Source organism: Bubalus kerabau, chromosome X (assembly GCF_029407905.1).
Source record: "Bubalus kerabau isolate K-KA32 ecotype Philippines breed swamp buffalo chromosome X, PCC_UOA_SB_1v2, whole genome shotgun sequence".
Taxonomy (NCBI): domain Eukaryota; kingdom Metazoa; phylum Chordata; class Mammalia; order Artiodactyla; family Bovidae; genus Bubalus; species Bubalus kerabau.
Genome location: NC_073647.1, coordinates 24,753,128 through 24,779,172, shown reverse-complemented (window position 1 = coordinate 24,779,172; position 26,045 = coordinate 24,753,128). Strand labels below are relative to the sequence as shown.

Genomic DNA, 26,045 nt, shown 5'->3' with positions numbered 1-26,045 from the left:
CCTAGTGGAGGCTACATTCCGGTGGAGGAGACAGATCAACAAATTACAATGGTCAAGTCTGGATAACTGTTACGACGAGGTAAAAAGGGGAAGCTTTGAAAGAATGTAGCCAGATTAAAAAAAAAAATTTATTTGGCTGCATCTGGTATTAGTTGTGGTATGTGGGATCTTCACTGTGGCATATGGGGTCTAGCTCCCTGACCAGGGATGGAACCGGGGCCCCCTGCATAGGGAGCGTGGAGTCTTAGCCCCTGGACTACTAGGAAAGTTCCCCAAACATGTAGCAGGATTATCTAAGCTGATTATTTGGTAGCAGATGCCTGTCACTGTGTTGAAAAGATTCTTAAAGTTAGCAGGATCCCGAGCATCAGGAGAGGGTAGTGATGGTGAGTACCATGCATTTGCCCAGATCAGGCTATACTGTTGGCCTTATCATAAATTTCCTAATCATGTGGCTATTATAACTGGTTATGAAGCTGTTTTAAGAATAGTGTAGATCTCTTGTTATAGACCAGTTTTTTTCCAGAGCAATATTTTGAAGGCAAAGTGTTTCTTGTTGGGGAAACATCAACCTTCAGACTGTAGTAAAGACAGAGGACAAGTGTTCTTTTGTTCTCGAAAATTCTGTTTCCAAGTGCTTTTCACTCGCCGATATGACTGTGTCTGAGCCTTTGCTAAGGGCACTGCAGCTGGATTGTGTAGTGGAACCAGGTCCAGAAAAAGAATCGCTCAAGAATGCAAGTAAACAGGATGTCAGATGTTATCCTTAGTCTATTTCCCTAAACATAGCTTTTTGGCTGCAAAGTAAAATGCCATTCTTCTAGTTTGTGCTTACACAGAGTGATGGCTGACAGCAGGCACAGTTTTCATCTGCTTGGCACGTTGTCACCATGCAATTCAATGTGTTTTGCAAAGGAATGATCATGACACATTATCTCGGTGAGACAGTAAGAGGACATCCGGCCATTTCTTGGAAGAATTTTCCCAGCTTACCTTCTCTGAGCCCTGTTGTGCCAGCACAGCTCCCCACGAGGCTCAGATCTGTCTGACCTAAGAGCCAGTTGGCATATTCCTCTTGACAGAAGCCAGATTTTCACTGGGGCTAGACTATTTATTGACAGCGTTTTCCCAGACTGGCCCATGAGTATCTCATTTCCAAGGTCCCCTGAAGTGCTGGCTCGCCTCTGTTTTCCCAGAGCGCTCGCTGCCTTCTCTTTCTTCCCTCCCCAGCATCCTGCTCACTTCCTTCCCTTACAGCTTCTTGCACTGTTGGGTTTTTTTTTTGGGGGGGGGGGAGGGGTGTGAGTGTGTGTATGTATTTCTTCTTTTTTAAAAAAAAAAAATCCTAATGAATTTGTTTTGCAGCTTTTGAAAAAGAAACCCAGTGTTATCCAGGATTTTCCCCCCATTCATTCTATTTCTACATCTTTGAGTGTGAGCTCTGTGGTTTTCAAATCCCAGAATTGGTGTGGCTTCCACCGTTGTCTAAGGAACGTTGTTTTAGAGCTTTGCTCTGCAAGCACGAGAAGAGAACTCATAAAAAGGAAGACAACAGCAGATGCAATCGCGGATGTGGCTTAGTCCTTGCAGCTGCCCCAGAGAGGTGCTCGGGAGCATTCAGTCTGCAGTAATGAATCCAGAAGAGCGTGTCGTGACCTGGCTCATATCCTTGGGAGTATTAGATTCCCCCAAAAAGACCATCTGTGATCCTGAGGAGTTCTTGAAGTCCTCGTTGAAAAATGGGGTAGTGCTGTGCAAACTGATCAACAGACTAAGGCCTGGCTCTGTAGAAAAGGTAAGGGAAATTTGCAGTATCTTTAGGGTTGCTCACCACCAGAGAGCAGCGGTAATGTCACTCTGGAGATTTTCGATTGCCTGGGTCATGGGACACTCCTGCTTTCATCTCTTTCTGAGACTTAACCGTTCTTTCTTACTGTTTTCGTAGTTGGAAAAAGTCAGAGAATGAAAGGTTATCCTTTAGTGATTGGCCACTGGAGGTTAGTACAGTAAAAACCTGTGATACCACTGGTGCCAGGGGACAAGGAGAACACCCCGCCACGAGCTGGCTCTGTCATAGAGACGCGTGTTGTACCTCCCTGTGTACCGAGGACATGTTTTGAACCTGAGGTTCATGTGAGTCCCTGGGGTAAAGGGATGATTTGTAACAGATATTCAGGGTGCTTATTGATGGTATTACTAAATTTAGTGTGGATTTACTTCTCAAAGAAATAAAGTATCCATTGAAAGAGAGGCTATTTAGCAATCAGGAGAAATAATCCAAAATGTCACAACAGGTTTGTTAAAACAATAGAAACCAAATATATGTTTTGAATGCAACACATGTTCAAAGTGAAACTAACCTTACTCATTTTAAAAAATCCAAAATTGTGAATGTTGGAAACCCATGATCACCAGTATGAATAATTTTAAAAATGGGCACCTTAACTAAGTTTAAAAGTGGAGCCATAAATTATTTTCTTAAGGTCAGCAGGGAATGAGACACTGAGTACAGTTCATTTCCCTCCTTGAGGCAGTTGGTGTTTTTATTGAACATACCGATTTACTTATAATTCCTCAAACTTGGAAAACAGTGATAAAATGGAAAATGTCGAGAAATGTGATCAAATGTAAAGAACAGTGAAGAGGAAAATACAATTTTAATACATTATCATGAGGAGGATGGAGGGAAATGATAGGTTGAAAGCATCCAGGATGAAAAAAACTTGCAGGGTCTCTCGAATTTGCTATCACCACACTTTGGTAGAAAGCATGAGAAAGTTTATAAGTGCAGATGGCTTGGGGCTAAGGACTTGGTGACATTTGGAACAAGACCAACCGTTTAGATTTTTGCATCACTTCCTTCAGTGGTTAATTTCTCTTCCTGGATTGACAGTACTGTTGGCCGCACCTTAAAAAGCCTACTTTATCTAGTTATCAGCGAATGATGCAATGATGTGTCCGACTTGGGATGACAGTCTCCAAGTGATATTTGACTGTGTTTCTCTAGTACTGTCTGGAGCCCCAAACTGAAGCTGACTGCACCAACAACATCAATGACTTCCTGAAAGGATGTGCGGCCCTTCAAGTGGAGGTAAGCCCACCCAGGTTGCCTTCCTTGTGGTCATTTTTCACTCTGCTAATGGACATGGTGTTGTGGTAAAAGGCTTATTTTCACTGTTAAACAGAGGAAGCATTTTTATGGAAACCATGGTTAAGATCGATGGTCCCCAGTCACGGTTTGCTAGTTTGTTTGTTTGTTTGTTTATTTTTTTTCCAGAGACCAATTCCAAAGCAAAACAAAATCAAAATTCAAAATATGGTAACTTCTATCTTACTGTATAGCACAGAGAACCATATTCAATATCCTATGATAAACCATAATGGAAAAGAATATTAAGAAAAAGAATGTCTGTATATGTGTAACTGAATCATTTGGCTGTACAGCAGAAATTAACACAGCATTGTAAATCAACTATAATTCATTTTTAAAAAACCAAAATATAGTACCACTTAAAAACAGCTCCCCAAATTTGTTGTATGACTCAGGGAACTCAAACCAGGGCTCTGTGACAACTTAGAGGGGTGGGATGGGGTGGGAGGTCGAAGGGAGATTTGAGAGAGAGGGGACATATGTATACCTATGGCTGATTCATGTTGATGTAAGGCAGAAACCAACACAATATTGTGAAGCAATTATCCTCCAATTAAAAATAAATTAAAAAAAAAAACAGCTCCCAAGCTCTGAAAGCAGGCTTTTGGTGCCAGAGGTAGTATGGTATGCATCCCTACTAAATGGAGCCCAAAGTGGGCCACTGGATGCTGCAGAGGGTTACTGTAATCCTTTTGAGTTGGGAAGGGTGGAAAGATTATAACCACTTTTCCCCACTAACACTTTAGAATAGAGGCTGTGAAAGAACTTGGGCCTGAGGTAGAAATTGTATATTAAGTTACATTGTATTCTTTTATGTTATGTGGATCCTTTGCAGTAAGTATAGGGGGTGTTGCTGAAAAGGAGGTGACACTTTTGCTTGTATGTTACATTATTTAATGTCTCTGCTTTAGTGCTTTAATCTGTAAAATGGACACAATAATAACTACCTTATGGGGCTGTTTTAAGGATCAAATGAGATACTGCATAATAATTTAGAGCTAAGAGCTCCAGATTCCAAAGATCTATGAAATAACGTATGTAGAGTACTCAGCACAGGACCCGGGGTGTAAGAAGTATAGACATGCATTAGTAGTATCACTTGTGGAGAAGTATTAGTACTGGTTTGAGCCTGGACTCTTCCCTACTGGCTCAGACAGTAAAGAATCTGCCTGTAATGCAGGAGACTCAAGTTCAATCCCTGGGTTGGGAAGACTCCCTGGAGAAGAGGGCGGCAACCCATTCCAGTATTCTTGCCTGGAGAATCCCACGGACAGAGGAGCCTGGTGGGCTACAGCCTGTGGGCTTGCAAAGAACTGGATACAACTGAGCGACTAACACTTTTACACACCTTCTGGTATTAGATTACTTGGGTTCAAATCTCAGTTATCTCTTGCTAGTAGCTTTGTGACCTTGGGCATGTTACTTAACTATGGCTCTATGCCTCAGTCTCCATACCTGCAAAATGGGAAGAATAGCAGCACCTGTCTCATGGGATTGGTATAAGGCTTCAAAGAATTCGCATCCTTGGAAGAGTGCATGGCACACAGAAAGTTTTCTCCTAGTGTTAGTTAACTACTAGTAGTACTAGTACAAGTACCTTTTCCCCAGATAAACTTTGCTTCCTTCAGATTTTTTCTGAAAGTTAGCCATAGCATCAAGCTATGCTCGTTTCAGAATATTTTATTCCAGATTTCCTTATTGCCAAATTTTAGCTCCTTCCCTCTCTCTCTCTCTTTATCTTTCTGTGTGTGTGCCTGGGTACATGGTGTGTATGGCTTTTAAGGCAGGTGCAACCTACTCTATATCCCTTATGGAATGATGTCTGCTATGAACAGATCATGGCATTTTCTTTTTATTTGTTAAATAAAAACATGGTGAGGTTGCCAATGATTTATGCACTCTGAAGCTGTCAGAAGGTATATTGAGCTTCTTTGTGGTTCTAAGAATACTAGGTGATACAGAAACACCTCCTGGGTTTGGCATTGTTGGAGAATGAGTCGTTTCACATAAGTGGATTTTTCTGATAATTAATGCTTACTCCGTTAAGCACCCATACTTAAAATATTTTTGGCCACTTTGGACACAAATATTTCCTTAAAAGTATAACATAATTTTCATTTCTTACATGAAGGTCACCAAACATATTTTGATCTCTTTTGGATAGTTCGGGCTGGCCTGAGCATCAGATGAATATTGTGAGGAGGCAATATCTGGCAGGATGGTTAAGCACATACCTTCTCCAGTCTGACAGACAGACATGGGTCAGAATTTTGGCTCTGTGTGATTCTGAGAAGTTATTTGGCCTCTCTCTGCTCCAGGTTCCTCATCTGTATAATGGAGACATGAGTAATAGGTACTGCATTGGATTTGTTTATTTATTTTTAATATTTTGACCGTACCTTGCAGCATGTGGGATCTTAGTTCTCTGACCAGGGATCAAACCCTCGCCCCCTGCAGTGGAAGCAGGGAGTTTTAATCACTGGACGGCCAGGGAAGTCCCTGCATTGGATTCTTTTAAAGATCAAATGAAATAATGCATCTAAAGCACTTCATATGTCATTGCACATAAAGCATGCATAATAGCTGTTCACTCATACCATTATTACAGGTAGTGCTGCACACAAAATTATGCCTGAAAGGGGTGCACAGCAGTCATACTGAGGCACTCCTAGAACCCTGAAGGAAGATTAATAAAATCAATACATGAGGAATGAGATTGAAAGCTGAGCGAGGGTGCACCCAGCAGCCAAAAATACTGACCATTCAGTCTCAAGTTCCCAAGGTAGCTAGGAGATAGACTTAAACACAAATATTTGCAAATTTTAAAACATTATTTTAAAAATTGAAAGTATTTGACATACAATATGGTGTAAATTTAAGGTGTACGATGTGTTACCTTGATACATTTATATTTTGTAATATCATTGCCATTGTAGCTATATTTATCACATCACCTAAGTACAATATTGTTGTCTGTGTTCCCTATAGTGGACATTAGACCACTATGGTGTATTTACTACTCGTTGTAGGTTGGTAAGCTTAAACAATGTCAGTTTTCATCCCTCAGCCCCCACCCCCTGGTAACGGCTCTTTTTTTTTCTGTTTGATTTTTTAAGATTCCATGTATAAGTGAGACCATACAGTATTTTTCTTTGACTTATCTCATTTAGCATAATGTGCTCAAAAGTCCATCCCTGTTTTTGCAAATGCCAGAATATCCTCCTTTTGCATGGCTAAATAACAGTCCATTGTGTGTATATACCACATCTTTTCTTGAAATCCATTCATCCACTGATGAACATTTAAATTGTTTCTGTATCTTGTCACTTTAGATAGAGTATCTCTCAGACCTGAAATACCTAGCACAGTGCCTAGTCTGAAGTGAAGTGAAGTTAAAGTTGCTCAGTTGTGTCCTACTCTTTGCGTTCCCATACAGTCCATGGAATTCTCCAGGCCAGAATACTGGAGCGGGTAGCCTTTCCCTTAGGGCATACTTAATACTTTTTTTTGTTGACACTATGAAACTGTTAATGTTTAAAAAGCAAAAAGAGCAGGGCTTGATTGTTGCCAAGGACACACTATTATTTATATACAGAAAGAGTGCCAGCTGGGAACGGTCAGTTTGGAAATCTAGAAAAATGAAAGCAGAGATGCAGCAGTACATTGACAATTTGAGTGTTGACTGTGGGGCACAGTGACCACAGGAAAGAGCTGCTGCCTTCTGACCCTCTGAGTGGCCAGCTGGTCTCTGCAAGTGACCTCCATCTTTGTGTTCTCATGTGGCTCTAGTGTCCTAGGGTCGCTAGAGGCTCACGCCACTAGCAACTCATCAGGGAAGTCTGCTGAGACACCTGGGAGACAAGGATGTTTCTGAAGTGCCTCCCAGACTTTGATAGTATCTTCTTAAAAATATTTCCCCATTTTCTTTCTTTTTAATTTAATTAAAATTGTTATTATTATTGGCTGTGCTGTGTGGCTTGTGGGATGTTAGGTCCCCAATCAGGGATCAAACCTGGGCCCCCACCAGTGGAAGTGAGGAGTCCTAACCACTGGACCACCAGGGAAGTCTCTAAAAATTATTTTTTATTACACAAAAAATTCTTTAAATTCTATAGTGCTTTCTAATTTTCAAAAGTTTCACACATGTGATTTCATATAGTCCCATAATAACTCCTTTTATTCCCTTATCCCTATGTTGCCTCCTTCCTCCTTCCCTCTCCCCTCAGGCAGTTTGTTTTCCATATCTGTGAGTCTGCCTTTTTTGTTTGTTTTAGTCACTAATTTGTTGTATTTTTTAGATTCCACATATAAATGATATCATACAGTGTTTGTCTTTCTCTGACTTGTTTCACTTAGCATAATGCCATCCAAGTGTCCATCCATGTTGGGATAAATTGGCATTATTTAGTTCTTTTTTATGGCTGAGTAGTATTCCAGCCATAACACACACACACACACACACACACACACACACACATACCACATTGTCTTTATCCATTCACCTGTTGATAGACACTTAGATTGCTTTTATACCTTGGAAATTGTAGATAATGCTGCTATGAACGTTGAGGTGCATGTATCTTTTGAATTGGTGTTATATATATATATATATATATATATATATATATATATATACACACCCAGGAGTGAAATTGCTGGGGCATATGGTAGTTCTATTCTTAGTTTTTTGAGAAACCTCCATACTGTTTTCCACAGTGGTTGCACCAATTTACATTCCCATCGACAGTGTAGGAGGGTTCCTTTTTCTCCATACCCTCCCCAAATTTGTTATTTGTGTTCTTTTTCATGATAGGCATTCTGACAGGTGTGAGGTGATACCTCATTGTGGTTTTGATTTGCACTTCCTTGATGATTAGCAATGCTGAGCATCTTTTCATGTGCCTGTTGGCCATCTGCATTACCTCTTTGGAAAAATATCTATTCAGGTCTTCTGCCCATTTTTAAAATTGGGTTGTATTTTTGATGTTGAGTTGCATGAGCTGTTTATATATGTTGGATATTAACCTCTTATTAGTCAGCATTTGCAAATATTTTCTCCCATTTAGTAGATTGTCTTTTCATTTTGTCAATGGTTTCCTTTGCTGTACAAAAACTTTAAGTTGTAGGTTCCATTTGTTTATTTTTTTAATTTCCTTTGCTTTAGGAGATGGATCAAAAAATATTGCTGTGATTTATGTCCAAGAATAATCTGTCTATGTTTTCCTCTAGGAGTTTTATAGTATCTGGTCTTTAATCCATTTGAGCTTATTTTTGTGTATAGTGTTAGAGAATGTTCTAATTTCATTCTTTCACATGTGCTATCCACTTTTCCCAGCTGCTGCTGCTAAGTCGCTTCAGTCGTGTCTGACTCTGTGCGACCCCATAGACGGCAGCCCACCAGGCTCCCCCGTCCCTGGGATTCTCCAGGCAAGAACACTGGAGTGGGTTGCCATTTCCTTCTCCAATGCATGAAAGTGAAAAGTGAAAGTGAAGTCGCTCAGTCATGTCCGACTCTTAGCGATCCCATGGACTACAGCCCACCAGGCTCCTCCATCCATGGCATTTTCCAGGCAAGAGTACTGGAGTGGGGTGCCATTGCCTTCTCCACTTTTCCCAGCACCACTTATTAAAGAGACTATCTTTTCTCCATTGTATATTCTTGCTTCCTTTGTCATAGATTAATTGACTGTAAGTGAGTGGGTTTATTTCTGGGCTCTCTATTCTGTTCTACTGATTAATGTATCTGCTTTTGTGCTAGTACCATACTGTTTTGATTACTGTAGCTTTGTAGCATAGCCTGAAGTCACAGAGTGTGATTCCTCCAGCTCTGTTCTTCTGTCTCAAGATTGTTTTGGCTATCTGGGGTCTTTTGTGTTTCCATACAAATTTTTGAATTATTTGTTCTAGTTCTGTGAAAAATGTCATGTTGGTATTTTTGATGGTTTGTTGTTGTTGTTCAGTCATGTCTGACTCTTTGTGACCCCATGGACTGCAGCACGCCAGGCTTCCCTGTCCTTCACTATCTCCCAGAATTTGCTCAGATTACTGTCCATTGATCAGCGATGGTATATAACCAACCATCTCATCCTCTGCTGCCCTCTTGTCCTTTTGCCTTCAACCTTTCCCAGCATCAGGGTATTTTCCAATGAGTTGGCTCTTTGCATCAGGTGGCTAAAGTATTGGAGCTTCAGCATCAGTCCTTCCAATGAACATTCAGGGTTGATTTTCTTTAGGATTGACTGGTTTGATCTTGCACTCCAAGGAACTCTCAAGAGTCTTCTCCAGCACCGCAATTCAAAGGCATCAATTTTTCAGTGCTCAGCTTTCTTTATGGTCCAACTCTCACATGAATACTGAAAAAACCATAGCTTTGACTAGACAGACCTTTGTTGGCAAAGTGATGCTTTTGCTTTTTAATATGCTGTCTAGATTTGTCATAGCTTTCCTTGCAAGGAATATCTTCTAATTTCATGGCTGCAGTCACTGTCCACAGTGATTCTGGAGTCCAAGAAGATAAAATCTGTCATTGTTTTCACTTTTTTCCCATCTATTTGCCATGAAGTGATGGGGCCAGATGCCATGATCTTGGTTTTTTGAATGTTGAGCTTTAAGCCAGCTTTTTCACTCTCTTCTTTCACTATCATCAAGAAGCTCTTTAGTTCCTCTTCACTTTCTGCTATTAGAGTGGTATCATCTACATATCTGAGGTTGTTGATATTTCTCCCAGCAATCTTGATTCCAGCTTGTGCTTCATCTAGCCTGGCATTTCACATAATATAGTCTGCATATAAGTTAAAAAAACGGGGTGACAATATACAGCATTGTCACACCCCTTTCCCAATTTGGAACCAGTCCATTATTCCATGTAATGTTCTAACTGTTGCTTCTTGACCTGCATACAGATTTCTGAGGAGGCAGGTAAGGTGGTCTGGTATTCCCTCTCTTAAAGAATTTTCCACAGTTTGTTGTGATCCACACAGTCAAAGACTTTAGTGTTGTCAATGAAACAGAAGTACATGTTTTCCTGGAATTCCCTTGCTTTCTGTAGATGATTCTTTCCCCCACTGAATTCATTAATGTAGCTGAGTGGTAAGTTTTCAAATCCGAAAGCATGAGTCCTCCAACTTTGTTCTTCATTTTCAAAATAATTTTGGCTATTCTGGATCTCTTGTGTGTGCATATGGATCAGGATCAGCCTGTACATTTCTGCAAAAAGGCAAACTGGAATTTTTAATAAGGATTGTATTCAGTCTGTATATCGCTTTGGGGAATATTGCCATCTGAACAACATTAAGTCTTCTGATCCATAAACACAGGATGTCTTTCCATTGATTTAGGTCTTTAAAATTTCATTCAACAATGTTTTGTAATTTTCAGTGTACACGCCTTGTACCTCCTTGATTCAATTTATTCCAAAGTATTTTATTTTTTTTTGATACTATTGCAAATGAAATTGTTTCCTTAATTTCACATTTGGGTTGTTCATTGCATAGAAATACAATTGATCTTTCACCATTAAGCATAATGGTAGTTGTGGGTTTTCATAGATGCTCTTTATCAGATTAAAGGAGTTCCATTCCATTCCTAGTTTTTTGAGTATTTTTTATCATGAAAGGGTGCCAGATTTTTTCAAATGCTTTTTTTTTTGCATCTGTTAAGATGACCATTGATTTTCTCCTCTATTATACTGCAATGTTTATTACATTATTAATTTTCATATGTTAAATCAATCTTGTATTCTTGGGATAAATGCCAGAGGGTCATGTTGTATATGCACATAGAGATTTGTGTACATCTGTGATTATTCTTGAAGCATCTTTCTTAATAGAAATGGAATAACTGTGTTAAAATTTGATACTCTCAAATTCCCCTACAAACATGCTGTATGCAGTTCTAATCCTACCAACAGTGTAGAAAGTGCCTTCTTTCTCATGTCTCTGGTGGCCCTGGATATTATTTATCATTAATGTTGGCTAAAATGTTGGGTGCAAATGGTATTTGATTTATTGCTGTAATATGAATTTCATGATTCCATGTGCGTTTGGACATCTCTCATGCCTTTACTGTTTATTTGTATTTCCATTTCTGTGAACCAAATGTATCTTTCTTATTTATTTACAGAATGGAGAAGGCAGGGAGGACACTCAGGCTTCAAGAGAAAATCTTCCAGAACATATGGAAAAATCCTCATGTCTAGGTAGAGTGTCACTAATGTGACCAATAAGTCCCTCGACAGCACTATCCTAGCAATGGTCTTTGTTCTGCCTTTGAACTTGCTGGGAGTTAGGGACAGATACAGTTCTTGAGATCATTTGGGACTTGCCTGGGAGGTACCTCTCTGACTACGCGGTCCTGGCTAAGCCCCAGGAAGGACTGGTCTGTCCCAGCTCTAGTCCTCTGGTTTTTCTTTCAGCCAGGCTTCCCCCAGCCTCATACCCAGTAGGCACTTCTTTTTCACCTGCTGCTTTTATGAACAACCCTTTGCAGGGATACTCTACCATCTCCTATTCTGCTCCTAGGCCAACCCTACTTTGTAGAAAGCTGTTTTGTTGATGAAGGATTTCATTGAACGTATATGAAGCTCAGTTAGGGTTTCTTTCACTCTTTCTCCCTCCTTCTCTCTCTCTCTCACCAGCTGGGATCAGTATGGCTTTTTCTTTGCCCCCACCCGTAACTGCCTCCTGTCTCCCTGAGTCACTCCATCTGCCTTGTCACTGGAACAGCATGGGTGCCCTCCCCAAAGTGGGGCCTGTGGGATGGACGATTTGCCATTTCCCAGGGGCTGCTCGACAGGGAAGCAGTTCTGGAAGGAAGGCAGCTCTACTAATGATCATGAGTCAAGGGCTAAATCTCCCATAATCGATCTGGGCTCTAGGAGAGCAAAGCCTCCCTGGAGCAGTGAGGCAGAGGCCAGGCAGCTAAGCAGTAGCTGCAGTGGGTATCAGGCCCTGAAACGGCGACGTTCTCTCCGAGAACTCAGAGTCCCCTTCTCTCAGCCTCGGTTGACTCATCTGTAAACATGAAGAGGCTGGAGTAAGGATTGGTAATGTCTCACTGTTGGACACTTTTTAACTGGCCCATTTCCATCAGTTTCCGCTGGGGAAAGCTTTGTATATTTAGCCGCTCAATTTGAGCTAGTGAGAAGACTAAAGAGGATTTTGGTAAGTTTTTGGTTTTTTTTTTTTTTTTCCCTCTTTCTGTCGAGCCAGTCTGACACTCCTACTGGAATTTCCGTGAGTTACATCAAATGACACCCATGACTCTGGCCATCCTAATCTACTGATTCCATTGCTTTTCGGTAAAAACTGGACTTTAAGTAAGGTCGGAAATATTTGCCTTCTCTCACGAACCTTTTCATTCTCCCTCGAAGAGACTGTTTGGTGTGGGGCCTGTTATTCGAGAAGTCCGGGAAGGGCATCCAGGACAGTTCGGGGAAGGGAGGGGTGCGGAGGGCCGATGGAGAGTGCTTCCTCTCTGGGGTGGCTCAGCGGCTCACCACAGGGTTTGGGGGCTCCAAGCCCTGTCCGGGGCTGGAGGAGGAAGTGGGCCACCTGGCAGGGCTGCTCAGTGAGGCCAGGATTCCCGCCCGAGGCTCTAGCAGAGGCCCGCGGCAGGCCAGGCGGCGGCAGCCCCGGGCTCGGGGTTGAACCCGGCGGCAGCAGCATGCGCAGTGTGGCCGCCGCCGCCGCTCCGTGGCTTCTGCTGCCGCCACGGCTACCGGGCGGCGGCTGCGGCGGCTGCTCTGCCCTGCGCCGCTGTCACTTCCAGTTCCTACTTCGGCGATCCAGGTCCGGGTCACTGCTTCCCCGCCGCTGGCCCGGTCCCTCCAGGCCGCTCTCCCTCCCGGGCTCTGGCTCCCGGCTGGAGGGGGCCGGCGAGGTACTGAGAGCCGGGTGCGGAGCGGCCGCAAAGGCGGGTTCCCAGGGCAGCCGCTGCCCGCCCGTTGCCGCCCCAAGCGCCCTCGGCCGGCTCGCCGCCCGCGCACTCAGCAGGGCGCGTCTCCCGCACACCGCTTTCGGCCCCGCGCTCCCCGCCTCTTTGGAAACAAGAACTTGAGGGCCAGCATCTGGCTTCCCTTTAGGTTAAAAAAGGAGGGGGGGAGCATTAAAAAAAAAAACCAAAAAACAAAAAAACCCTGGTCTGGAGAGATTGCGGGCGCTGCTCAGAGTTTGGAGACGGGCGCCCCCTCCTCGTCCGCGTCCAGGAGCAAAGTTGCAGTCGCCCCTCCCCGCCCCGGCAAGCCGAGCCCAGCTCTCCAGTTTCGCCCTGGTGGCGGCCGCGCTCAGGGCAGAGTACCAGCTCCGGCCGAGTGGAACCGTTCCCGCAGCCTTGGCACCGGCTCGGCCGCCCGCTCGCCGGCCCGGTGACTCGGGAGGGCGAGTGGCTTCCCGGAGGCGGCGGCAGCGCAGATAGAGCGAGCGAAAATCTGGAGGACCAGCGGGCAGCCGCCAAGCCAGGTGACCTGCCCGGGCGAAGGGTCAGGGGAAGGGGAGCGCGCGAGGGCCTGGGGTGGGGCCGAAGGACCCTCATTGGCGAGGAGACGCCCTTCCTCCCCGGGCCGTGGCCGCGGGGTCCGTCCTCCGCCAGGGCCTCGCGGGGCTCTGAGCTCCTGGGTGCCGGGAGCGGGGGCGGGGGCCGAGGGCGCAGAGCGGGGACGCGCCAAACTTAGGGGCGAGTTGTCCGGCTCTGGCCGCGAGGTTTGCATCAGACCCAATTCCTTCTTTTCCCTGAAACCAGGGCAGGAGTCAACAGTACTATTTTTCTTTTATACTAATTGACATCCCCCCCACCCCATTCCCGGCATCCGTACATTTGGGGATATTTTAGGCGTTGAGTACACAGGTCTGTCGCAGAAATGGTTTGTGGATGGGGAAAGTCCTGTATCTACAAGATGTTCCAACGTACCTGTGGTTAATTTCGAGTTTTCATTTTCCAGTCATTTAGGAACCCAACAGGTATTTGAGCGATTTCGTTTCTCAGCTCTACAGTGGAGAGCCCTTAAGTTTATCTGTCTCTTGGAAAATCTTATAGTTTTATTTTTGGTTTGTTATTGTTTTTGGATACAGGGGTGACTCACATGATTTTTTTTTTTTGGTCTCTCCTTAATGTGTAGTGGGAGAAAAAATAGAGTCCTAAGGGAATATATTTTTCTATGCAACTATGTACCTTTTGTCAAGAAAAGCTTCACATAAACCAGAAACCATTATAGGAGAGGAGACAATTTTAAAAGCAAGATTCTGAGGTCCAGACTGTTTTTCTAACTTGTATTTGCCTGGGAACCCCACGATTTGTCCTTGAACTTCCTATCTTAATTTTGACATTGACCATGGTAAGAAGAGCTCCGATGACATCATTTGCTCCAGCCACAGTTCTGGTGTTCCGTGACTGAGAGCGCCTGTCTCCAAAACGTAAAGCCTGGGCCTGCCCTTGTAGTTCAGCTGAGGCATTTCCAAGGATTTCTCTTAAGCAAAGTATTACGCTACATGCCAGGCAGTGCTGCAGTCTCTTCTTACATAAGCGAGCTTCAGGCTGGTGGAGTCTCTGGGTGTGCTTGAAGCAGTTAATATCAGAGAGTTCTCAGTCTTGGGGAGGGAGGGTGGTGGTTGGTGACTGGAGTTTGGAACAAAGTAAATTTCCAGCCTAGAAATCTCATCTTGCCTTCCTTTGCTGCTTCAGGTTTTGGAAAGCATTCTATTTATCTTATCTAAAACTCACTGTGCCCTTGTAAAGGATGTAGGAGAGATGGCATTGTTTTCATTGGCCAGAGAAACAGAAAAGTTTAGTGAACCAAAGTCACACAGCCGATGGGTGGTGTCATCAAAACTCTCACCCGAATCTTCTGCTTCTCAGCCCATGATTCTGCTTTGTTTTTATGCCAACATGACATTTGATACAAAAGTGTCTCATTTGGTACATATCATGAATGGTATGTCTCCCAAGCTACTGTTTCTTTCTGTTCTTTCTTGCCACCTCACAGGACTGTTGCTGTTACTAGGGGTAAGGTCAGGGACAAAGCTTTCCACAGGAGGGTCTGTGGTTGGTATTGATCTATGGTCTGCTTCCTCTCCAATCATCTTTGGGGGTGGCAGTGTTGAACAGAGTGAGCCCCCAGGGCCCAGAAATGTCTGACATTCATTTGATGTCACTAGCCCAAGTATAATATTACTTCCGTCTACAAAGAAACTCATTCAGGAGGAGAAACCGGAGAGTGTGAGTTTTGTTTGTCTGCAGCGATCTGCTCATCACTGGGCTGAGACTTAAGAACTTAGACATGAAGGAGGGACAGGAGTTGGGTACCCACCATTTTTCAAGCACATACTGTGTTCTAGGTTGCACGCTAGGTCCTCTAAATATATTATTTCATTTCATCCTCACAACAATCCTAGGGGGGGAGAGGATATTGTGCCCATTATACACTGGTGGAAACTGAGGTTTGGGGATGATCCAGACAAATGCCACACACTGCCAGTGCAAAACAGAGCCAGAATGTAATCACTGATGTTCCTTACTTCAGAACTTGTTCCCTTTGCCACGTGCCAGGCTGTTAACCCAAAGGAGCTTTTGAGAATATGGGAACATCTAGCCTTGGTTTTCACACATAGCTGTACATCAGAGCCACTAGGGGTGTTTTTTTAAAAAATACAAATATTGGGGTCTACCCACACTGGGCTTTTGGGTTAATTGGTCTGCAGTGAGATCTAGGCCTTCCTCACTATTTCTTCTTTTTTTTTAATGTTTAAGTAAACTTTATATTGACGTACAGCATGAATTCAGGAAACTGCACAAGTCCTGAGTAAAAAGTTCATTGGATCCTTACAAACTGAACACATCTGGAACTGGTGGTTCAGTGGTTAAAAATCTGCCTGCCAAGTGCAGAGGACACAGGTTCGATCCCTGGTCCGAGAAAATTCCACATGCCGCAGGGCAACTAAGCCCATGTGCCACAGCTACTGAGCCCAGGCGCCCTAGAGTCTGTGCTTCGTTGTTCTTTATTTTTTATTGCTAGTGGTATTCCATTGTGTAGATGACGTCTATTTTCTTTATCCATTCACCTGTTGAGGGACATCTGGGTTGTTTCCAGTTTGGGGTTGCTATGAACAATGCTACTATGAATATCCCTGTGTGTGTCTTCTGGTACACATTTCTGCTGGGTTTATACATAGGAATGGAACTGCTGGATCATAGGGTATGTGTATGTTTGGCCTGAGTAAGTGCTGCCCCCAAATTTTCCGAAGTGGTCTTGTTATTATTTGGTTTTGAAAGCTCCCCAAGTGATTCTAATGTATAGCCAGAGTCGAGAAGTTTTTCCCTGGTTTATTTAGAGTTCAGTCGTCCAGCAACCCCTAGAGTCTGCCACCAAGCTGAGAACCTCATCAGCCTTGGATCCTCTAGAAAATCTCTGCTGAACTGGGCAGCTAGCATCCATTTTCCCATAATCCTTTGTGCACAGCTACCTTTTTGCTGCCTGCCCATTCTCAGCATGGTAATCTGTGGTCACATTTCTCTCTCTACTAGTCTTGGGGCTTCTCAAAGGCAGGAACTAGAGGTTGATCATCCTTGTAATGCCAGCAGTCATGACAGAATGTGGCACATAGCCGGTGCTCAGTAAATGTTTATTAAATGAATGATTGCTAGAATGACTGAGTGGTCAGGCAGGGTCTGGGCTGCAAAAGAGATGCCCGCTCTTTGTCCTTGGACATGGGCATTTCATTCCTAGGAGTCTGCCTTAAGCCCTCACTCAGAACCTAATTGCTTTTATTTATCGAAGCCTGTTGGAATTATGGGTAATCTGGTTGCTCATCCCCAAACTGATTAGAAATAGCAAATTAGATTAGATGAGATAAGGTATGTGGAAGCACTTTGTAAACTGGAAAACAGCATCTAAATGGAAAGTTGTGATAAAGGGAGAAGAGAGGTTGCTCCAGATTAGACTTGCTGGTGATGGTAGAAAGTCTATATCTATGTGAAACATGGAAGCAATGAAATCAGCAGGAGACAACAACTATAAAAAAGCAGACTGCCAAACATAACCATCCGGGCATTTTTGGCATGGGGTCAGGTAACCCAACACATGCCGTGTGGTCTAGTGGCCAGAATTTCTAACTTTCTCCGCCTTGGTCTAGGTCTGATTCCTGCTCAGGGAACCTTTGTTCTTGAGAAGTCGTGTAGTAGTGCAAAGGCTAAGAGCTTGAGTTTCGGACTTGAACTGACCTGAGGTAGCCACTTGTGAGGTATATGATAATTTCCTTCATGGTGAAAAGTGTTAGTCGCTCAATTGTGTCTGACTCAATTGTGACCCTACGGACTGTAACCCACCAGGTTCCTCTGTCCATGGGATTCTCCAGGCAAGAATACTGGAGTGGGTTGACATGCCCTTCTCCAGGGGATCTTCCCAACCCAGGGACTGAACCCAGGTCTCCTGCATACAGGCAGATTCTTTACCAACTGAGTCACCAGGAAAGCCCTTTCTTCATGGTAGTATTAGGTAATATTAGGTATATATATTACTTTCTTATTATTAGATATATGCTACCTCTTAGCATTAAATGAGAGAAGTAAAGCACTTCACACTAGTGCCTGGCACTGAGTAAACACTCACTAACATCTAATTAGTTCCTAATTTAGCTGTATTTTAGTTTTTTGGCTGCACTGGGTCTTCGTTGCAGCATGGGCCATGTGGGATCTTAGTTCCCTGACTAGGGATTGAACCCACATCCCCTGCATTGGAAGGTGGATTCTTAACCACTGAACCATCAAAGAAGTCCCTGGAATTTTAATATATCCTAGTAGACTAGTGTTCACAAATGATCACATTGCAGTATCCAAAAAAGGTTCACTTTTTTTCTTGTTGACAGGTTAGGCAAACTCTATTTAAGAAGGGAATCGTGCTTAATGGAAAGATTTGCTTTAGAAATTTTAACATTAAAAAAACCTTGGGACTTCCCTGGTGGTCCAGAGGTTAAGAATCCACCTTGCAATGCAGGGGACATGGGTTTAATCCCTGGTCCAGGAAAATCCCATATACTGCAGAGCAACTAAGTCCGCAGGCCTCAACAACTAGAGCCTGTGCTCCGCAAGAGTAACCACCGCAATGAGAGGCCCCCAGTCACTGCAACTAGAGAGTAGCCCCCGATTGCCACAACTAGAGAAAGCCTGCACAGCAATGAAGACCCAGTGCAGAGAAATAAATAATAAAATAACATAAAAGCCCTTGGAGACAGGAAAGGGTAAACTGTGGCCTCTGGGGAATGATGGTGTCACCTGGGGTTCTGAGGTTTTACGCTTGTTCCATTGAGAATTTAGACGAGGATGAAATGTAAACCAGGAAAGAGAAAATCCAGCCATCTTCTTTCACAGTTCTATGCTTTATTTGGCAGAGATTGCTTGTTTTTGGGAAAAAGTTGTTAGAAAATAAAGTTGAAGGTTAAAATCCCCACATATTTTTTAATACTTAACATCTTTCTTCCAAAGACAAAACAAAGTTGAACGTTTCTGGGAATTTTCGGTGAAGAGTGCTGGTGGGCTTGACCTCTGTTCTCCTGGTGAACAGCAGAACTCTATCCTGCCAACATTATTAACCTCTTTCACTCACTAATTGGAGTGTTTTTTTGTTTTTTTTTTTTTTCTGTTTCTGAACTTGAAATTCTTAGTGTCTCGCATCATAGAAAATAACGACTTTAGATTAGAGGGTGTTGAAATGTGTTGAAAACTATTTGTAGGTCATATTTACTGTGTTTACATATTTTATTTGGAAGATTGCATAAAGACAGTTTAAATTTTGGTGATATTATAGCCCAGTGATAGCCATGGGACAGAAACTGGAAGCTGTAACTCTAATTTCTGATAATGTATGTGTAATCTTAAGACTCGATGGATGTGAGTCTGGGTGAACTCCGGGAGTTGGTGATGGACAGGGAGGCCTGGCATGCTGCGATTCATGGGGTCGCAAAGAGTCAGACACGACTGAGCGACTGAACTGAACTGAACTGAACTGACTGAATCTTAAGAGTTTCATGAACTCTTATAAATAAAAGTTATAAAGGTTCCTGTTAAGTCTCCAGCCTAATGTCTTGCTGTTGTTTTTAGTGCTTAGCGTGGCTGATTTTTAAGTTCTGAGAAGAAATTTGTATATGGTTTTCTTTATAACAACTCAGGGCGCAAAATATGTTTGGGGATCCAGTTCTAAAGAGGAACTGGAGAAGACAAAGCGACTGAATTCTTCTGAGACTATGAATTATTCAGTTGTTAACCACAGTAACTTCTTTAGCTACCATTTTGTGTGCTAATAATAGAAACGGTTTGGACGGATTCCTCTTGGAATTGAAAAATCAGGAAAGCTTTTCACTCTTTTCTAGTCTATGCATAAACAGGAGAATGTTTAAAAGGATATTTTCAGTTTCTCATGTTTACCTGGATAAAATAGTAGGTGTGTCTTTTAAAACAAAGGTATTGATATTCGTTTTATAATTACTATAGCTTGAAATTTAAAAATCCACTCCAGAGCAGTTTGCTTCTTGTTTTAGTTGAATTAAACAATTCAACAAATGTTTTTTTTGTTTTTGGTGATGACTGACAAAAGCTTTCCCCCTTGCTCCCAGGAAATAAGTAATAAACCTGTTGAATTGGGCACAGTTGAGGGGGAAAAATAATCGGTTGCCTCTATACAAAAAACAAAAACAAACAAAACCCCCCATGGTATGTAATACTTAAAAAGGAAACATATAGTTTCTGAATTGAATTGAATGTGTGCTGATAATACCAAAAGGAAGGCATTTTGTTGGAATTAAATCTAACTCAACTGTAATTTGGTTTTAATGTTGATTTGAATCCAGGCTGTTTCTGGGGGCAACAGAGCACAATACAGGCCTTTATTAAGACCACACAATCTTGGCCAGTTCTCCCCTGCTCCAGCCCCACTCTAATTTGCTCGTATGCTATCACTGAGGCGACCCCCCGAGGATCAGTCTGAGAGGTGAGGACACTGCCAACACAGCATAAGGTAGGCAGAGCCACTGGTGATGACGCTGGGGTTAGCACCAAAGGCAAGTCCAAGGTCTGGCCGATTGCTTAGGGCCTTTGCTTACCTCCATTTTTAGAGGAGGTGTATGTCCACTCAGCCCAGAAGGCTGCTCCTTATCTACATTTCAACATTGACCTTGCCACTTCCTCTGTTGTCATCTGGAAGAAAGACTTACAACACCAGACATCTGTCTAATTAGCTCCCGGCTTTGTCAGACCCTGGCAAACTGGACCCTACCACACAGAGGGCTGTGTGGCTTCAGATGACATCTAGTCACATGTCATTTTTATTTGACTTCTTGGCAGAAGATTTACCTTCCTAATTAAGTTCTGCTTAGAGAAATAGAGTAAAATCCCAGCTTTATACTTTCTTAGGGACTTGAATTTTATTACAGAGATCAGACATGTCAACTGAGGGATTGAATAGGGCAATGGGGAAGAGAAAGAATTAAATTAAGGTGAGATGAAGTGCAGCAGTTTGCAAAGCAGAGAGTGAAAGTGTGATAAAGACTTGGTTGTCTCATCCTAGACAAAACATGCAGGTTTCCCTCCCTTTGGAAGCACAGGCATTACTTTAAGAGGCATCTTTAAGGGGTCAAGCTGTGAACAGCTTTTATGAAGAGCTGGCCCTGTGAAGCAGTCCCTCAACACTGAGGAACATTCTGTCTTGTATTAATAACTTGTCTGTTCTTCATGGCTAGGTTTCCAGCAAACTGGGGCTACTTACCAATGATTTCTGAGAAATGTATGCAAACCAAGAGAATTCGGTATTTTACTAACCAAAGAAATTTAACCACTTCTTTGGAGAAATGTGTGTTGTGATAGTGTAAATCAGCATTTTTACTGTGAAATAACCCGCTTGCATTCTTTGAAGATATGCTGGTATTTGGGAATGGATTGGGGGAAATCTTGATTGGGGATTAAAAAATCACGTTCAAGGAAAGAGAACAGAATGAAAAATAATGTTTGACAGTTGGTGTATACTTGTAGGGACTTTTTTTTTTTTTGATAGATTTCATATAGCATCCGTTTTATTTCTTATCTTAAAACAAATTTATGCATTAGTGCTTGGCATATACCAGGTGTTCAGTAAATATTTGTTGAATGGGTAATGAGTGGATGAATTGTTAAGAATTAATTTTAGATAGCTTGAATATCTAACAGCCTATATGTAGATTATCAAGAGCTGACTTTATTTATTGAAGTGACTCTTTAGTGGATGAAAATAAGGCTAACAGGAAAACTGGGTCTCTCCTAGTCAGTATTACTCAGTTTCTTTATACCAAGCTGGAGCACCTGTTTCATGTTTTTAAAAGTTAAAAAAAAAAAAGAAAAAGAAAAACATGAGAGATTAGGTCACACAGTGTCATATGGAAGACTTTCTCTGCCTTTCCTGTCCTCAGGTCACTTCTTATTCCTTGTGTTACCGAAACTCTGTCAATTTCACTACAATTTCAAGTGTGAGATTTGCATATCCAGGACTCTTAACTTTGATTCTCCAAAGTGGTCCCAGGCAGTAACTGCACTTCCTTTGGGTGAGGTAAATACTTTATCAGCATTCTTTTCTTCTCTCAATCATATTCTTCAAAAACAAACATCTGTCTTCCCATGTGATGGAAAATATATGAGCCCTGATTTAACAAGTTCTATGAGGAAAAAAAATGACCTCCCCCTGTCTTTCCTTCTGGAGAAGGTAGGCCCAAAGGACAGGTGTTTCTGGTGGAAGAAATAGCCACTTAAATTTTAGGTTGAAAGAAAAGAGGAATAGTCAGCAAATGTTTGTGGATCGTCTGTGTGGCAAGTGCTGAGCATTGTGGAAAAAGGCAGCATGTGTACGGGAAATAGTCATGGAGTTTTGCAGTGGATGTCTGGCTAGGTAGCCATGCTGCCAGAGTCTAGAGCATAATACAGAGTGGAAAGAGAAGTGCATTGGGTACTAAGTTAGAGTGTTGGAGGAAGACCCTATGGAGGAGACTGATGGAGGATGGGCCCCGAAGATCCACTACAATTCAGATGATTGAGGGAGCTTGTTCATAAAGAGAAGGGTGCCTAGCAGAGAGCGGCACAGTGAAGGAAGCAAAGGATTCTGGGGCATACATAGAGGTGACGGTAAGAAATGATGCACTTGCTAGTGGTGAGACCAGCTTGAGAAGCACTTTGAATGCTGGCTTGAAGAGTGTGGACTTGATCTTGTAGGCAGTCATAGGCAAGGTTAGCTTAGGCTGAGAGATGTGACTTTTAACAGAAAGCACTGTTCATGCTGGCTTGGATGTCTGAGCTCCTGAATGCCCACCTTCCTGTGTTTGGATGGTTTCCTAGGCACAGATCTTGTTTGGGGTTAGATGGAGGAAAATTAATTAACTTATTCATTAATTGGTTGATTGATGTCTGTTAGGCCTCGATGGGCATCTCTGAAAAGGGCATAATTTTGAAAAAGTGACTCACATAGAGAAGTAAGCACAGTATGCCAAAAGTCTTTGCCAAATGAATTGTTGAAGGTGATCTCAAAAGAAAGAAAGAAAATGGGAGAAACTTTGGCACAACATCCTTCCCACCCAGATTAGCTGGTGTGAGAGGGACTTCAGGCGTGTGATTTGTAGTCTTGCCAATTGCCTGTCACCGCTTCTTCCTTCTCCTGGGTTACTTTGCCGTATTTTGTCATGTCCCACTGTGCCCTGCTGGGATTTGGACTCTGTTTTAAGGCAAGGGATAAACAGGTTAATGTGGCTCGTAGTGGCTGTCTTTTAAGCTGTTTTACAATAGACTGTTCAAAAAAAAAAAAAAGATAACCCAGCCAGCCAAACAGTAACATCTCACAGTTCTTTCCAGCATCCCTTCTCTATAGTGCCCACATCATGGTGCTTTGGGAGGAGATTTGTACCACCCGAGACAAGCCAGAAATTGCATGGGCACATGAGTCACTGAAATCCATCACCGTGGAGTTTGAAGCATCTTTAGTCACCTCACAGTCACTGGGCTTCAGTTTGGGGACAAGCACAGGTGTGTGTCAGTTTAGATAACAGATGTTTCCTGAAAAGTCATATGGAAATGGATTCTTTTTCTTTGCTAATCATATTTCTTTTTGCCTTTACTTGTGATCTTGACAATGCCTTTTCCTCAATTATAATTAATCACCAATTGGTGAAAGCTTCTAAACTGTAATTCATCAAACAGTTATTGAACACCTACTATGTGATACTCTTCTAGACACTGAGGATCCAGAGATGAAAAAAATTTTTAATACTATTGCAGTATAGTTGATTACAATGTTATGTTAATTTCTGCTGTACAGCAAAGTGATTCAGTTATACATTTTTTATATTCTTTTCCTTTATGGTTTGTCCCAGGATATCAAATATACTTTCTTGTGCTATACAGTAGGACCTGGTTGTTTATCCATTCTATAAGTAATAGTTTGCATCTGCTAATCCCAAACTCCCAGTCCATCCCTCCTCCACACCCAGATATGAAAATGTTTTAAAAAACCTGGCTTCATGGGGCTTATTTCAGTTTTTCTGATAGTCCACCCTACCAATCCACCAGTGAATGGTGGTTTATTGAGTGTCTCATATGTATTGAATGCTGGACCAGGGCTGGGGGACACTGTGCTGCAAAGAGTTGGCTTTCCAATGGGAAAGCCAGGGCTAATCTTAAACCCTGCAGAATAAGTAGAGAGTATTACACTGGAGTTGACTGAGAGCTTATGTATGTGCCATCTATGCAGACAGCAAGAAGAAAGAGAGGCATGAGGGTGGAGGACTTTAAGGAAGGCAGTGGATGAGACTGCTGGAGGGGGGACTACTGTGTTCATTGCCCACCTCCCTCCCTCAGCTTTGTGCTCGTAAAGGCTGTATATTGTCACCCTGCTTATTTGACTTATATGCAGAGTACATCATGCAAAATGCCTGACTAGATGAAGCACAAGCTGGAATCAAGATTGCGGGGAGAAATATCAATAACCTTAGATATGCAGATGACCCCACCCTTGTGGCAGAAAGTGAAGAGGAACTAAAAAGCCTCTTGATGAAGGTGAAAGAGGAGATTGAAAAAGCTGGCTTAAAACTCAATATTCAAAAAACTAAGATCATGGCATCTGGTCCTGTCACTTCATGGCAAATAGATGGGCAAACAATGGAAACAGTGACAGGCTTTCTTGGGCTCCAAAATCACTGCAGGTGGTGACTGCAGCCATGAAATTAAAAAACCCTTGCTCCTTGGAAGAAAGCTATGACCAACGTAGACAGCATATTAAAAAGCAGAGACATTACTTTGCCCACAAATGTCCGTCTAGTCAAAGCTACAGTTTTTCCAGTAGTCATGTACGGGTGTGAGAGTTGGACCATAAAGAAGGCTGAGCGCCAAAGAACTGATACTTTCAAACTGTGGTGTTGAAGAAGACTCCTGAGAATCCCTTGGACTGCAAGGAGATCCAACCAGTCAATTCTAAAGGAAATCAGTCCTAAATATTCATTGGAAGTACTGATGCTGAAGCTGAAGCTCCAATACTTTGGCCACCTGATGCGAAGAACTGACTTATTTGAAAAGACCCTGATGCTGGGAAAGATTGAAGGCAAGAGGAGAAGGGGACGAGAGAGGACCTGGTTGTTTATCCATTCTATAAGTAATCGTTTGCATCTGCTAATCCCAAACTCTCAGTCCATCCTTCCCCAATGCCCAGACATGAAGATGTTTTAAAAAACTGGTTTCATGGGGCTTATTTAAGTTTCTCTGATAGTCCACCTTACCAGTTCACCAGTGAGTGATGATTTATTGATATAAGCTTGGCGTGCTGCAGTCCATGGGGTTGCAAAGAGTTGGGTGCAACTGAACGACTGAGCAACAACATGTAACACTAGTCTCTCCTGTGCATGGAATTTGTCGCAAAGCAGTTGCTTCTACTAGGTTTTCAGGCTCTGACCCTAAATCATAGAAAGCAGGGGCTTTGGGAACCCTGTTTTCACAGGAGAGTCCCCTCCTTCACTGCCTGGACAATTAAACCAGCAGGAGCTCTCGGCTCTTAGACTTTCCTAGCCTCTTCTCGTGGTCTTTATACCTATGGCTGGATTCATCATGGGGAGTTCTAAAAGAAATAGTACCTGGAATATCTAGGGTGTTTTTTATCTTTTTAAATTTATCCTTACATGAAAGGACAAGGAAGAAGTATAAAGGATGAGGATGTTGATTTGGGACCCCGTGTTCAGGCATTTTTCAGTATAAAAATGGATTTTCCAAAAGTTTGTTTTTAAGTTATTGTAAGGAACACAGCACATTTTCCCAGAGAAATATGGCGCTACACGGTGACTGTTTTCTGGCTGGCCCACAGTGGCTTGTTTAATAACTAATGTGACTGAATTACAGATGTCACGGTGACTAAGTGGCGGGAATGACGCTGTATCTCTGGGAAAACATGTTCCTTGTTCCAATCTGCAAGACTAAGAAATAAGTCGCCTTCTCTGAAGGGGTGGGGACTTGGGGCTCAGGGAGGACACCCCCAGCTCTGGTGCACAGATGCTCCAGCAGCTGGGGCATCCCGTGTCTGTCCGCCCCACCCCTCAAAACTGGCAGCTTGTATGACTCTAGTGACGGGGGCACAGGAGGAAGCTGGGGGGCGGGAGGTGGGCCACAGCGGCCATCTGGCTGGGCGGCAGCTGGTTCTAGGTCTTCGGCTTCCCTCCTTGGCTTGGCAAGTGCTATTGATAAGAGAGATTTCGTCTTTTCCTTTCCTTCACATCTACTCTCTTTTTGGTGAGATTATCCAAAGCCAATTGTCCTCTCTCTTTCTCTTTTTAATCTTGGCACTGTTCCCACCAGGATGCCCATATCATTCCTCATTCCTTTGCTTCTTTCCTGAACACTTGCTACTCAACTGAAGATA

At 42.8% G+C, this 26,045-nt stretch overlaps 1 protein-coding gene across 6 annotated transcripts in view; it reads left to right on the top strand.

The window, feature by feature from the left end:
• Nucleotides 1-1,485: 1,485 nt before the first annotated feature.
• Nucleotides 1,486-26,045, top strand: part of ARHGEF6 (Rac/Cdc42 guanine nucleotide exchange factor 6) — a 114,642-nt gene continuing 90,082 nt past the window's right edge. For 2 of the 6 annotated variants that reach the window (XM_055565544.1, XM_055565543.1), the window contains exons 1-2: nucleotides 1,486-1,795; nucleotides 3,008-3,091. In XM_055565544.1, coding sequence (XP_055421519.1) covers nucleotides 1,559-1,795; nucleotides 3,008-3,091 — 321 coding nt within the window. In that variant the 5' untranslated portion in view covers nucleotides 1,486-1,558. Of the gene's footprint in view, nucleotides 1,796-3,007; nucleotides 3,092-12,179; nucleotides 12,313-13,218; nucleotides 13,609-26,045 lie in introns of those variants that run through there. The other 4 variants (XM_055565548.1, XM_055565545.1, XM_055565550.1 and 1 more) reach the window with 4 other exon arrangements.